Source organism: Ambystoma mexicanum, chromosome 11 (genome assembly GCF_040938575.1).
Source record: "Ambystoma mexicanum isolate Mex_15411 chromosome 11, UKY_AmexF1_1, whole genome shotgun sequence".
NCBI classification, from domain to species: Eukaryota; Metazoa; Chordata; class Amphibia; order Caudata; family Ambystomatidae; genus Ambystoma; species Ambystoma mexicanum.
This window is the reverse complement of record NC_090934.1, coordinates 1,247,608,447-1,247,621,620: the sequence shown is the minus strand read 5'-3', so window position 1 is coordinate 1,247,621,620 and position 13,174 is coordinate 1,247,608,447. Positions and strand designations below refer to the sequence as shown.

Below are 13,174 nucleotides of genomic sequence, written 5' to 3'. Positions count from 1 at the left end.
GCATCAAGATTGTTCTTCAGGATGCAACTTGAGATTTGTCTGCCTTCAGATACAGTCTGAAGCAGTTGGGCCCTTAGTGGTTCTGGGACGGCTTCTAGTTGTTGTTCCAGCTCGTCCCATTTGTGGCAGCCGTAACTAGCTAACAGTATTGCATTGTTAGCAATTCCTGTCTGGTACGCTGCAGAGGAAGCAACTTTTCTCCCAAACGTATACATCTTTTTACTCTCCTGTCTGGTGGGGCTTTGGCTGAAGCCAGAGGAGTGCATGCCCTTTTTCTGGTGGTGGTAACTACCAGGGAATCTGGTGTGAGCTGGCCCCTGATGCACAGGGGGTCAGTGGGCGTGGGCCTGAACAGTTTTTCTATCCTTGGGTTGACCGCCCTTGTAAGATTAGGTGTTGTTAGGGATGGTGAATACGTCTCTGGACTGACTGCAGGAAAGGTATGAATTGTGTGGCTGCCTTCTTGTCCCCCAGGATGTCTTCCACAAAGTCCTTATTGACTTGTGTCTCCTGGGTGTCAATGTTGAAATGTTGCACCACCTGCAGTAACAATTCGTTGTACTGGAGTTGGTTTGGCAACTGGCGAGTTTTCAACCGGCTGGTCCTGATGGTCTGGCGACTGTACTATGTAGATGTCGCCATCATCCTAGTACTGGTCTTGGCTATCGAGGTCCCCCTCAGACCCTGCTTGGTCGTCATAATATGAGTCCTGAGATGGGTCTTGGTAATGAGTGGTGTCTTGGGAAGCAGAGGTCAGAATGCCTAGTGATAAGGTGCACGGCTGTGGCTCAAGGTGAGACATTTTGGCAGGTGGTAGCTCAGTTGGTGCCTCTGGCTGTGAGGCATCTCTAAATGCCGTTTGTTGGTCAGGGTGTTTGTCCATGAAGTTTACGAAACAGGACATTCTTCCTAAAATCTTATTGAATTGTTCTGGTATAAAATGACATTCTGAGACGACAGGGTCCTGGGAGGGAGTGGCATCTTTAGTAGATGTGGGCTTGGAGGGAATGCTCTCTTTATGGCGCATAGTACCAGAGAGGGTGTCTAAGGGAGTAAGAAAATTCTGTCTGGGTACTCTTGGGGATTTAAGGGGTGTCTAAAGTTTGTGTTTTTTGGCGACCTTGCCTTTAATAGTGAAGCACTAACGCTTGTATTTTTGGTGCTTTTTTAGGAGAGCGTGAGATGCCCTTCGACACCTGTTCCTCAGCGCGCGAAAGGAGGGCCTTTTTATAAGCGGCATCCAAACCGACCTTCGCTTTCGGTTTTCAGGAACTGTCAGTAGGTGAAAGCGTGCACAATGGGCCAGAGGACAGTGAGGAACCTGAGGCTTCATCCCCGGTCACTGCATGGGCCTCAACTGTGTCGTCAAGAGTAGGCCGTGGTGTATGTCCTTAGAGTGCTTGTGTTTGTGTGTGCAGTGGCCGCCAATGTGTCTTCTCCATCACAGGACCGGCGGCCTGCTTCTCGGAGTCGGGGCCTGCAGTTGTGGTCCTGACAGATCCCAATCCCCCTCAGCGTCACCCATTACTCCGTAGCTGCCCTCGCTGGAGTCTTTCCTCACGTCTATGGAGGCCTCGGCCCAGCGTTTCGTCCGCCAATCGTTTAGGGTTTTTGGCTGAAAAAGCGGACAGGATTTACAGTGCTTTTCAGCGTGATCCCTCGGGAGACCGTGATTGCACACCCGGTGCGTGTCTTTCCACGGGAATTTACGGTGGCAGGGGGACCAAATTTAAATGGGGTTTTGTCCATTGTGTTTTAAAAGGGCAGCTGGGCGAAAAAAAGAAGGAAGGTGATAATGGGATAAACATTCTCTAAAAGGAGTCAGTATAGAGAACCTCCCCCCCTATCTCACTACTGTAATGGGCTGAAGCCCAAAGAGGCCCGTAAGGCTGCATTTGGGCATCGATCGATCAATCGTCGACGCTGTGGGTGTTCTTCAGGAGCCGTCGAGTGGATGAGCAGTCGTGCGGTAAGGCGAACAAAGGAAAGGAAGACATTCTACAAGTATAACTTTAGTAAATCGGGGGGGCGTGGCTAACCGCCATGTAGGAGAGACTTGTTCGGTGCAGCTCCGTGTGATACGTTTAACGATCCGCCGCCAACTACTGCTTTTTCCGACTACAAACATCTGAAAACCGCACACAAGCCGTGCGAAAGCCTGATCCGCCCGCTGTCGAAGTTTGGAAGCCCTGCGTCCCTCCGTTGGCCCGCAACGACGAGAAGAAAAGAACGCCATGCGGACACAGAAAATGGCGGCCATTGTGAGCCCCGGCCCGACGCTGTAAGCAGAGCGATGCGGCCGACCCCGAGGGAGCTCGCCGAGGACCTGGGCGCCCGACCAACGGTGATCCGAAGAGGGCTGCCTGCACCCGCGGGGCCCGGACCTGCATGCCCGAGACCCAGGCCGTCGGAGGGGGGGTCGGAACGGCCTCGGAGGAAATCGGACTGAGGCGGCTGCGGTGGCCTCTGCTGGGATCCGCACTCCCGGAGCTACGAAGGAAAGCGGTAAGGAGTCGGAGGGGGAGGGGGGAGCGCCTGGCGCGGCCTTTACTACACTCCCACTGGACCCGAGGCAGGGGCCTCGAAGCCGAACTGTACCCAGCCACCTTGCCGAGCAGCTGAGGCGCCCACACTTCGCTGACATTGCCCGGTGGGCCGATGACCCATATCTCATTGGCACCCTGAGCAAGGCCTGAGGACAACCAGTGCTCGAACATGTCCACCGGGAGACAGGCCCCTTGGAGCGTGAAAGCTTCCCCCCACACTAGCCGGCCGAACCGTCCCCGACGACACACGCAGGACTACCCATTCCAGGCATCCCTCGCACGAAAGTAGACCATCGGCACAACCAGAGGCTACAGACCGCACAGTGCCTGCCGAGGACTAGGGGGCTCGCGCCGGGGACATGATCACCAAGGGCGCCCGAAGCAAATACTGTCAAACCACCATGGGGTCATTCGCGGCCACCGGAGTGACTGGGCCCGAGGCGGCTCTCGCCCCTGGAGAGGCGCCAGGTGCCGAGACGCCGGAGCCGGCCAACTCCCAGCTACTAGAGGCCATCATGACACTTCAGAAGACCATGGAGAACAAAATAGACGCGGTCGCCATTGACCTGAACTTACTGCGGCAGGATGTGCGCTCCATCGCCAGCAGAACGCCAGCAGAGCGGACGCCCTGGAGATCCAAGTTCGGGACAATTCTGAAACCAAAACACAGCTTTTAAAGGAAGTGGACATTTTGGCGCAAAAGGTGAAGAACCTGGAGGGCATCGAGGGCAACAACCCCACTAATTACATCGAGGACCTCCTCATACACGAAATTGGAGCCGGAAAATTGTCACAGGGCTTTACCATAGAAAGAGCCCACCGCTCCCTAGCCAGGCGGCCCCCTCCGGGGAACCCACCCAGACCTATAATAGCCAAAGTCCTCAATTACAAGGACAGGGAAACCATCTTGGCCTTCTCCAGAATGGGTGGCTCTATACAGAGGGACGCTGCAAGGATCGCAATATACCCAGATTACACCCTGCAGGTTCAAAGGAGTAGGGCCCAGTTCCACCACACCAAAGCCAGACTCAAGAACGCAGGCCTGCGCTATTTACTCCTCTACCCGGCTAGACTGAAAGTCCTGCTCAATAACAAGGCACACTTATTCGACACCCCCGCAGAGGCCTGCGAATGGATGGACAGAGAACAGATCCCAGACATTGAACTGAAGCAACGCAGGCCCTAGCCGCCCGCAGCAATGGTTCCTTCCTCACTTCTCTTGGGCAGCACCCATTAAACACACAGCAACACGCCAGCAAAGGCGGTGACACCGATGGTACCGGAGCGGCGCCAGACACGGCGTACCTCTTGATAATATCACCGGAGGCAACCCCTCCCCTACCCCCAGACTAGTTTGGGTGAGTTCACCCGCCCGTAGGGCACCAGGAGACCCAGGTCCGATGGGGCAGAAACGGGAAAGTCAGAGCAAGGGTAACCTCGCTAGACGTGTTGTGTTTAAAGTTAAGTTAGACGTTATTATTCATGGGGGTCAGAACCCCAAGTTGGGATTTCAGTCTGGACAACGCGCAACGGAATCGCCACCAGGCTGACCAAGTTTGTTAAAAACCTCAACCTCAGGCTGCCCACAGCCCCACGACCACATCCAGACTATGGCTGACAAGATCAGAGTCATGTCCTGGAACGTCAGGGGACTAAATAGCTACATCAAACAGCGCCGCATCCACGCCTACATGAAACGCCACAGAGTTGGAATCGCCCTCCTTCAGGAGACCCACCTAAGCGCCCCCAAGCTAGCAGCGCTGGCCAAAGTCTGGAGAGGAACCCTGGTGGGCTCCTCGTACTCCACATACTCCAGAGGAGTCTTGATATGGATTGCCCCCTCCGTCCCTGTCTCGCTGACCCACACCAAAACGGACAACGAAGGCAGAATGGCCCTGGTACGGGGCACCATAGAAGGGCGCGATATACGCCTGATCTGCACCTACGCCCTGAATCATGATGCAACTGTCTTCTTCCGCTCGCTGTACACCCGACTGTCCCCGAGTAACGAATGCATAACAATATGGGGAGGCGACAACAACTGCACCTTAGACCCTCGCATAGACAGATCGGATAGTAAGCATGGCGACCCCTCCCACCAGCCAGAATACTGAACGCCCTCATGCAGCAATACGCCCTGAAAGACCTGTGGAGAGCACAAAACCCCGAAACCAGAGGCTACTCCTTTTACTCCTCCCCACATAAGGTTCACACCAGAATAGACTGTTTGTTCGTTAGTGAAGAGCATGCCCCCAGATTTGAGGACACGCAGTACCTGGCCAGAGTGCTATCGGACCACTCCCCCCTGATGACCTCATGGGCGATCACAGCCCCTAGACCCCCCCCATCCCGACATGGAAACTGAGAAGCGAAGCGCTACTAGACAAAGCCTTTAACGAACAAATCAGGGAGGGCACCACACACTACTGGCAAACCAACATTGATAGTGTCCAACACATAAGTACAGCATGGGAAGCCTATAAAGTGGTAACAAGGGGAGAAATGATAGCCGCCGCTGGAGGGGCCTTAAAACTCATCACGTCCCAACTAGCGCACACCGAAGCCGAACTCCAAGCCCTCGAAGCAACACCATCCCTTGACCCCAGCCCATACGCACAAATTGATCGAACTCAAACATGCCTGACATACTGGGAGACACTGGGGAAACTAAGCTATACCAAATACACCGAAAGGAACCACGCCCTAGGCGATAAACCCGGGAAACTACTTGCGTGGCTTTACAAGCAGGAAACTCCCAGGAACCCCATCTGCTCTATCCGTAACATAGATGGCCTGACCTTCCACACGCAAGTGGGGATCAATGCAGCGTTCAAGGAATATTATCAAACCCTCTATTCCGATCCCGCACCGCCCCCAGACTCGGCAATTGAAGATGTCCTGGACATCATCAGGCTCCCATGCCTAGACGACCACCTGGCAGATCCCCTCGGAAGCCCCGTCACCCCAGACGAGGTCATGGCCACCATCAGATCTCTACCCTCTGGGAAAATGCCGGGACCAGACGGTCTCCCAGGCGAATTTTATAAAGCCTACGAGGACATACTAGCCCCCCTATTGTCCAAAGTATACAACGAGGCGTACGAAAAAGGCCACCTCCCCGACTCCATGGCTGAAGCCACCATCATCCCTTTACTTAAACCCGACAAAGATAGCACTGACTGCGGCTCGTATTGTCCCTTATCCATGCTAAACGTAGATAACAAAATCCTCACAGCACTACTGGCCAGAAGGCTTCAAGCAGCCATCCCACACCTCATACACCAGGATCAAACGGGTTACGTGCAGGGCCGTTCCATCTCAGAGAACCTGCGCAGGCTGCACCACGTCATACACAGCACAAATAGTGTACCTGGCAAATACGCAGTTGCGTCCCTCGACACTTCTAAGGCCTTTGATTCGGTCCGATGGAAATGGCTCTACGCCGCCCTATCCAAGATGGGGATCGGTCCGGCCTTCATGAATTGGGTCAAACTCGTCTACACCAATCCCACCGCCAGAGTGCGCACCAATAACACCTTTTCAGAAAAATGGAGCCTGGCCAGAGGCACCCGGCAAGGGTGCCCCCTATCCCCTTTGCTCTACATCTTAGCGATCGAACCAGTGGCGGCATACCTCAGGCAGGAGTACGGAGACGGGGGTATAATGATAAATGGGGTGAACCACCTCGTTTCCATGTACGCGGACGACATGCTCCTCTACTTAAAAGATCCCGAACACATCCTCCCCTACATTCTTGAAACCCTAGATGGGTTCCACAGATGCACCGGGATCCAGATCAATCACGGTAAGTCTTGCCTATTCCCCCTGGCTGCCCTCAGCGAGACCAAGAAAGAACACCTCCCCTCTCTAGCCCTCAAATGGGAACCCACCACATTCAAATACCTGGGCGTTATGATCCACCGCGACCCCATAGCCGAACACGCACTAAACACCGGCAGGGCAAAGGAGGGCCTGGCTAAATCAATCGACTTCTGGTGCAAGCTGCCCCTCTCGATGGCTGGCAGGGCGGGACTCCTTAAAATGGTGGCTCTCCCGCGCCTCCTACACTTCTTCACCAATGTCCCTTACAATATCCCGCAACAATTCTTCAGAGACCTGAATACACTTTGTAGGAAACTTCTATGGCGGGAAGGAAGGCACAGAGTCGCCCTAGACATAACACAGAGACCGTACGATAAAGGAGGCCTAAAAACCCCCAACTTTGAGCTCTACTATATAGCAGTCCAGCTCAAGCACGTGATTCAGTGGATGGCTGATGAAGCCTCAACGGACACACGCCTCTTACAGCCCCCAGACGCACCATGGTTGCTCAGGGACCTTCTCTGGATCAAACCAGCGCCAAAAACGCATAATGCACACCTAATCCGCCTGGGCACCCAGATCTGGAATCGGGCCTGCAAATCGGTCAAGCTGACTGACCCCTACACCCCACAAATCCCAATAGCTGCTATCATGTCCACCAGACCAGAGGACCGAAAAGGCGATCCGGAACATATGGGAACCCTCTGGTATCGCCACCCTGGGTGACCTGGTGGATGACCAGGACATCCACACATTCCCTGAGCTGCATGAGTTGACAGGGGTCCCGCTAGGTCAGTTCCTTCTACACGGGGCGGTGTTGGAAAAGCTCAAGAATCGATGGCCAGATGCAGAATCCCTCTGCGCCGGGCACGAGGCCATCGAAAACTTGCTGAGCGTTGCAGAAGGAGGGCACGAAACCTCGAGGCTCTATGAGATCCTAATTGACAACACCGCACATAACGAACTCAAATGTAAAGGCAAATGGGAATCTGAACTAAACACGCAGTTTGGAGACACGGAATGGGAAACCATAACACATTACCACAAAAGAGTTTCCAGGAATGCCCGATTCCAGCCTATTATTCAATTCTACATCATCCACAGAGCCTACCTTACCCCAGCTGTCATTTCAAGATTCAGCAGCACCGGTGTAGTGACGTGCCCCAAGTGCCAAGAACCCGCAGCCACACTGACCCACAAGTTCTGGGCCTGCCCGGCCATACAGACCTTCTGGTCCCAGATTCAAGCTAGGGTAGCAGAAGAGGACATAACACTGGACGTGCAGTCCCCTAGGGCCTGCATATTGGGCTCATACCCGCGAGGCAAAAAGAACAAGCCCCTTAACAGACTCAAGGATTTAATGTACATCCTGGCAAAAAGACGTATCGCCATGGCCTGGAAGCGCCCCAGAGCCCCTAGCCTCACAACATGGTGGGAAGACCTCCGTAGATGGACTGTGGCCGAAACCGGGGCCTGGGAGCTGGCGCACCGACAACAAAAAATTGGCGACTCTGAGGACCTTTTACAATGAATAGCCCTCACAGCAGCTCTATTCCGCCCTAAAGAAGACAGCTCCTCAGGCGAGGACCTGGACAGCCCAGGCTCACCTTAGCGCAAACAGCAGACAGCCCAACGTCCTGGTCTGGGTTTGCATTGGGGGGGGAGGGAAGGGGGGGGGGAGTTACTATTGACACATAACTGATTACTATGTTGATGATGCTGGTTGTATTGTATTTGAAAAAACAATAAATATATTTAAAAAAAACAAAAAACAAAAAAAACTTTAGTAAATCAAAAGGCATCAGCCTGGAAGAGAACTCTGCATTTGCGACCGACTTGGTTGGTGAAAAAATACAATCTGAGGGATATCAACGCGTGAAGGACCATGGGTACAGTGCACGTCACACTTGGGATAGTATTACTAATCATACCCTGTCGATGTCCGATTTCGAGTTTCGAAAACAAATCTTGTAATACCTCACGATTTCCACTAGATGTCGGACTAAGCAGATCGACAAGCTCCAGAAATGGGGGTTTCAAAGTGGAATGAAGGCACATTAGAAATGTATATATTTGAGATTGGAGGAGGGGAGGGTGTCAAGTGCGTGGCATTTTAAGAGAGAAAGGAACGTGCGAGAGAAAGGAACATGTATTAGCAGGCTGGCATGGATGTAGTTTGCTACAATGGCAAAATACGTTTAGAGTTAAGAGTTTGTTTGCATGCTCCAAAAGCTGTGTCTTTCCTTTCGGTTACAGTCTCCTCTGTAGATGCTATCTTGGAATTTTCTCAGTCTTCTGTCCAGCCTCTGCAGATTGCTGCCTCCATTTGTTGCAGTCGCCTCTTTATCCACACTCTAGACTACTACATAGAAAACTCAATGCTGTGCTCAGAGATGCCCGGCTAGCATCTTTTGGTTGTTCCCTCTGTAATATTGTAGTTCCTTCTGGCAGTTGCCTCCGTTTCGCTTCTATATAATTGCTGCAGTCTTCGCCACAACCTTGCCTTGCTGCTCTTTCCATGCCGATGCTCTCTCGCCTACTCCTCCTGGACGATAACTCAATTTTGTTGCAGTGTCTTTTTAAGCCTTGTCTAACTGCTCTCTCCACATTGTTACAGTCCTTTTTGGGGTCTCGTCAGGCTTTCACCTCGGTGCTCCAAAAAAGCCTCCTCTACCCATGCTGTGCAATCCACTCTAACCTCCTCAAGCTTATTTCTTCATGGTGTTGCAGACCACTTTTTTCTAAAATCTGTCTCGTGTCTCTACTTGTTTTGGTCCCTTTTTGGAGGTTCTTGTGAGAGACAGTAATTCAATCCAATTCAACTTGCTTTATTTCAGAAACCTTTCCATAAAAGCATGTCCGCACATAGCACTTTACATACACAAAACATTTCTATTATAAATAATATTTTTGTTTCAATTATTACACAAATCATAAGCAAACAAATCAACCCTAGATACATAAACTATAAACAATACAGCCTAAATAAATAGTTCATAAAAATATAAATCCTTCATCATAAGTGATCTATTTTCAAAGACTAAAGATTCACTACATTCTCTGTTTGTTCTCAAAACCCTTACCCAATTGAGGCATTTAGCCACATCCTACATATTGTGGCGATATAGTTAATCCACAATACACACGTGCCTAATGACTGGATCTAATGTTCGATCGAATTCACAAGTATGGGCTTCAGCCTATTGTACGGTGGACTTACAAACATGAAATGAACAGCATCTTCTACTGATGCCAACATGAAGTACATTTAACTATCATAATTCAACGTCCAGGGAGCAGAAAAGACGCTAAGGGTAACGTCCCAAGTCAAAACTTAACATATGGTCAGGCCTCACAATTTGCACTCACCGTTAGCCAACTGGCTAGTGATAATGGACTTTTGGCAAGTAAGAAATAGTGTGGCGTGTGCATATGAAGAATTGAGAGGGCGAGTGGCTTAATTCCTGGCTAGTAGCTTGCAACTGGATATTTTTACCGCTGATATAGTGATCTCTTAAACGGGGAGAATAGGAGCTCTAAATAATCTTGAAATGAAGTAGTCAATTTCACCTCCAAAAAGGGCCGAATCAAACCGTGGTCGCAATGTATGAGTCTATCTCTGCAGTACCAATCCTCAAATAATTACTTGATGGTATTTTAACAAATTTCCACAGATTGTGCTAGGTTAATCCACAAGCCTTCCATACCAATGTTTAATAAAATATTTCTCACCATTTTCATGCAATGCAGCAGATGGTCATCCTGTTGACTTATTATATCCGCTGGCGTCATTCCACAATTAGCTAGATACAGGATGGCCAGATTTTCCCCCAATACAATAGTAGCGTAAGCTTAAAGCTATTTGATACTTTCTCAATATCGCAATTCAAGGTGTAGTGGGAAACTAGGTGTACTAGCATGGAGTCTCAGCAGGCTTTTGAGAAATAAATTCTGTTCAGTTTTTTATTCTCTGGTGTCAAATGCTCCCCATATGTGGACTCCAAAGGCTGTAGTAGAAATTGCTTGCTCCGAGTAGACCTTAAAGCCAGTGCAATTGCATCACCCCAAAACCTGCTGAAAGCTTCTTACTACCCCACCCCTCCTAGAGAGAGGATAGTTGCAATTTTCAGCACCTTCTTATTAATTCGTACCTCTAAATAAATCGAAGCTGAAAACATGTTCGACTTTTGCACCCGTTACCATTAAATGGTGCTTAGGCAAGTAACAAGCCGTACACTTTGCTATTTGTATGCCCTCTGATAGTCCCCTTATGCACACGTCTGAGTGTGTAACACTAGTTGTCATTGCTGGGCCTCAGAGTTTTGGAACATGAGCACAGCATCATCTGAAAAAATACAATGCTCCGATTTCTCCCCCCATCCCCAGGGCAGGGGCATCATCTTCCAAAGCAGTAATAGAGGTAATTATGGCAATGATGTGAATTTTATGAGGTGAAAAAAAGTGTCTAAGACTCAGTCTTGCCTTGCGACTTTATGTACAGAAAATGGTCTGGTTATCTCGCAACCTGAGCCCCAGAGCACAACCGTGTGGTTTTCAGAATAGACACATCTCAGAACAAGCAACTCTTCAGACAGGGCTGGAGGAGTCGCAGCACTGCCCATAAAAATATCCTTGACACATCATCAAAAGGATTTTTCAGATCTATGAATATCATGTGCAATGTTCGCTTAGACAAGACAGCAGATGTTTGTAACAAAGGATTAAAGCAAACGGTTTAATGAATTGAGCGTATTCCCCTCCTAATTCCTGCTTGAAAGTATATTGCACTCTACGCACCAGGTTTCCAGCCTTGCTAATAACACACTGCCATACATTTTAGCAAGTGCATCTAGCAGAGACACTGGCCTATATAATTTGAGAGATCACCTTTGTCTGTTTAGTTTTGATGTTAAAGAGCCACCTATAAGCCAAAACTATTGAATTCGTTTATAGCTAGGAGGGAGGTAGAATGTGAGGATGTGGACAAAGCTTTTGGTGGTTGTTCAGCTATTTACCCACCCATTAACTGCTGATGGTAATGCTAATCCCTGTGGCCATTCCCACACACCAATTTAGCCTTCCAAAACTCATCCTAGCGTATCTCTTTGCGCCAGATTTATCAAGCAGTAACATCCCACATTGGGCCTCATAAGTTTGCCAGTCCGGTAACATCGGTACCAGTAAGCTTGCCGGTACCGTTGTTACCGGACCAGCAAACTATGAGTTCTGCTCGCAGGTGCCATCCAGCCCGCCAGGTCTGACCTGGCGGGCGTACCGGCACCCGCAAGCAGAGCATGTCGGATGCACCGGCACGGGACCATTCACGAATGGTGCTGGTGCATCCGACCTCCCCATTCCCATTGAGCCCTATGGGACTCAAATGGGAATGGGGAGCATTTATTTCCGGCACCCGCGAATGGGCAATTATCGGGTCCGGCGGGGCCATAATGACCCGGTAATTGCACATTCGCGGGGGCCTGTGAAAAAAAAAAATCGCAAGTTTGGCGGCACCCTGCCGGATTTACCGGCAAGGCGACTGCCAATCTTGTAATGAGGCCCATTGTGCCTGCTAGTTTTGTTTCAAAGCATTCTTGAGAGTTCATGTTTTAACTGTAGCTCTAAATATGCTTCAGATATAATAAAAATGTAACCAAGCTTGCCTTCTGCCACTGCAATATGGTATCCCTGCACTGAAGTCCTGTTAAAAGACGGCGGGGCAAAGCTCACAGTTTTGGCTTCTGTTCGGTATTGGCTAGGCATCTGCCAGGCAGTGCTATTGCACGCCCAGGTAATGACACAATTTTACAGCTGTTAACGATACTCTAGCTAGGTAGTGTTATTTTGGCAGCGCCTGGCACATGCCTACATAAAGGCCCCAAGTGTTTGTTTTGCCAATGCGTGCTATAAATTGGGACACGAATAGTGTCCCTCCATCTCTGGGGAAATGATATGGTCCTGGTTATACAATTCAACAATGTGTGCAAGATCGGAGCCCATATCCGTGGTTCCATTTTAAATAACTCAATCGGCTGAAATCCGGGTCTCTTATGCATGGTGACAGACCACTGGGGGGCAGTGGTATTCAAACTGTAGGGTGAGTTCCCCTGGGGGGGTGGGGGGGCTGAGGGGTTTCCAGGAGAGCTGGGGATGGGGGGGGGGGGTCGAGGCTCCTTCAAAAGAGAGTACAGTGACTGCTTTCAATAGAAAATATACGCAGAAATTGCATCGGGGGCTTAACACTATGTTTACACAGGGGGGGCGGGGGTGGGGGGGCAGCAACATTTTTAATGAAAGGGCGGCTCGCATAAAGACGTTTGAATACCACTGCTTTAGAGAGAAATGCACACTTACCTCTCATTGTGTTCCTGATAAACCAGCCTTGACTTTTCCAGAAGATATTTTTCAACATAAGCTCTGCAAGAGAAAACATAAAAAGTTAATCTCCTTAACAAATATGCAAGGGCAGAACAAGAATGCAATACAGACTATGCCGTAGACGTTTCGCTATGATGTGCACGCGTAGGCCTTAAACCTGTGTGTGAGAAAGCACAGCATACATGTTAGATAGAGCGAGGGTTTCAGGATAAGCGGCCAGCTTTATGGGGATAGTGAGAGCAGAAACGGAAACCTATGTATTTGTGTGAGCATTGTGGCTATGCACAGTCACATGAAGCAGGCATGGCAGGTGTATGGGAATGTGTTCGCCAGACGAGATTCTAATTCGATGCGCAGACCAGACGGGAGCCGTTGCCTGTACTTCCAGTGCGTGAACAGGCATGCTAGAAATACAGGACGTGGATTCCCGT

The 13,174-nt window shown here is 50.2% G+C and overlaps 1 protein-coding gene across 7 annotated transcripts in view; it reads right to left on the bottom strand.

Annotated features, from left to right (window-relative positions):
• Window positions 1-13,174, bottom strand: part of MYO9A (myosin IXA) — a 1,154,601-nt gene that overhangs the window by 773,540 nt on the left and 367,887 nt on the right. For all 7 annotated transcript variants that reach the window (XM_069624659.1, XM_069624658.1, XM_069624661.1 and 4 more), the window contains one exon: window positions 12,720-12,782. In XM_069624659.1, coding sequence (XP_069480760.1) covers window positions 12,720-12,782 — 63 coding nt within the window. The remainder of the gene's footprint in view (window positions 1-12,719; window positions 12,783-13,174) is intronic.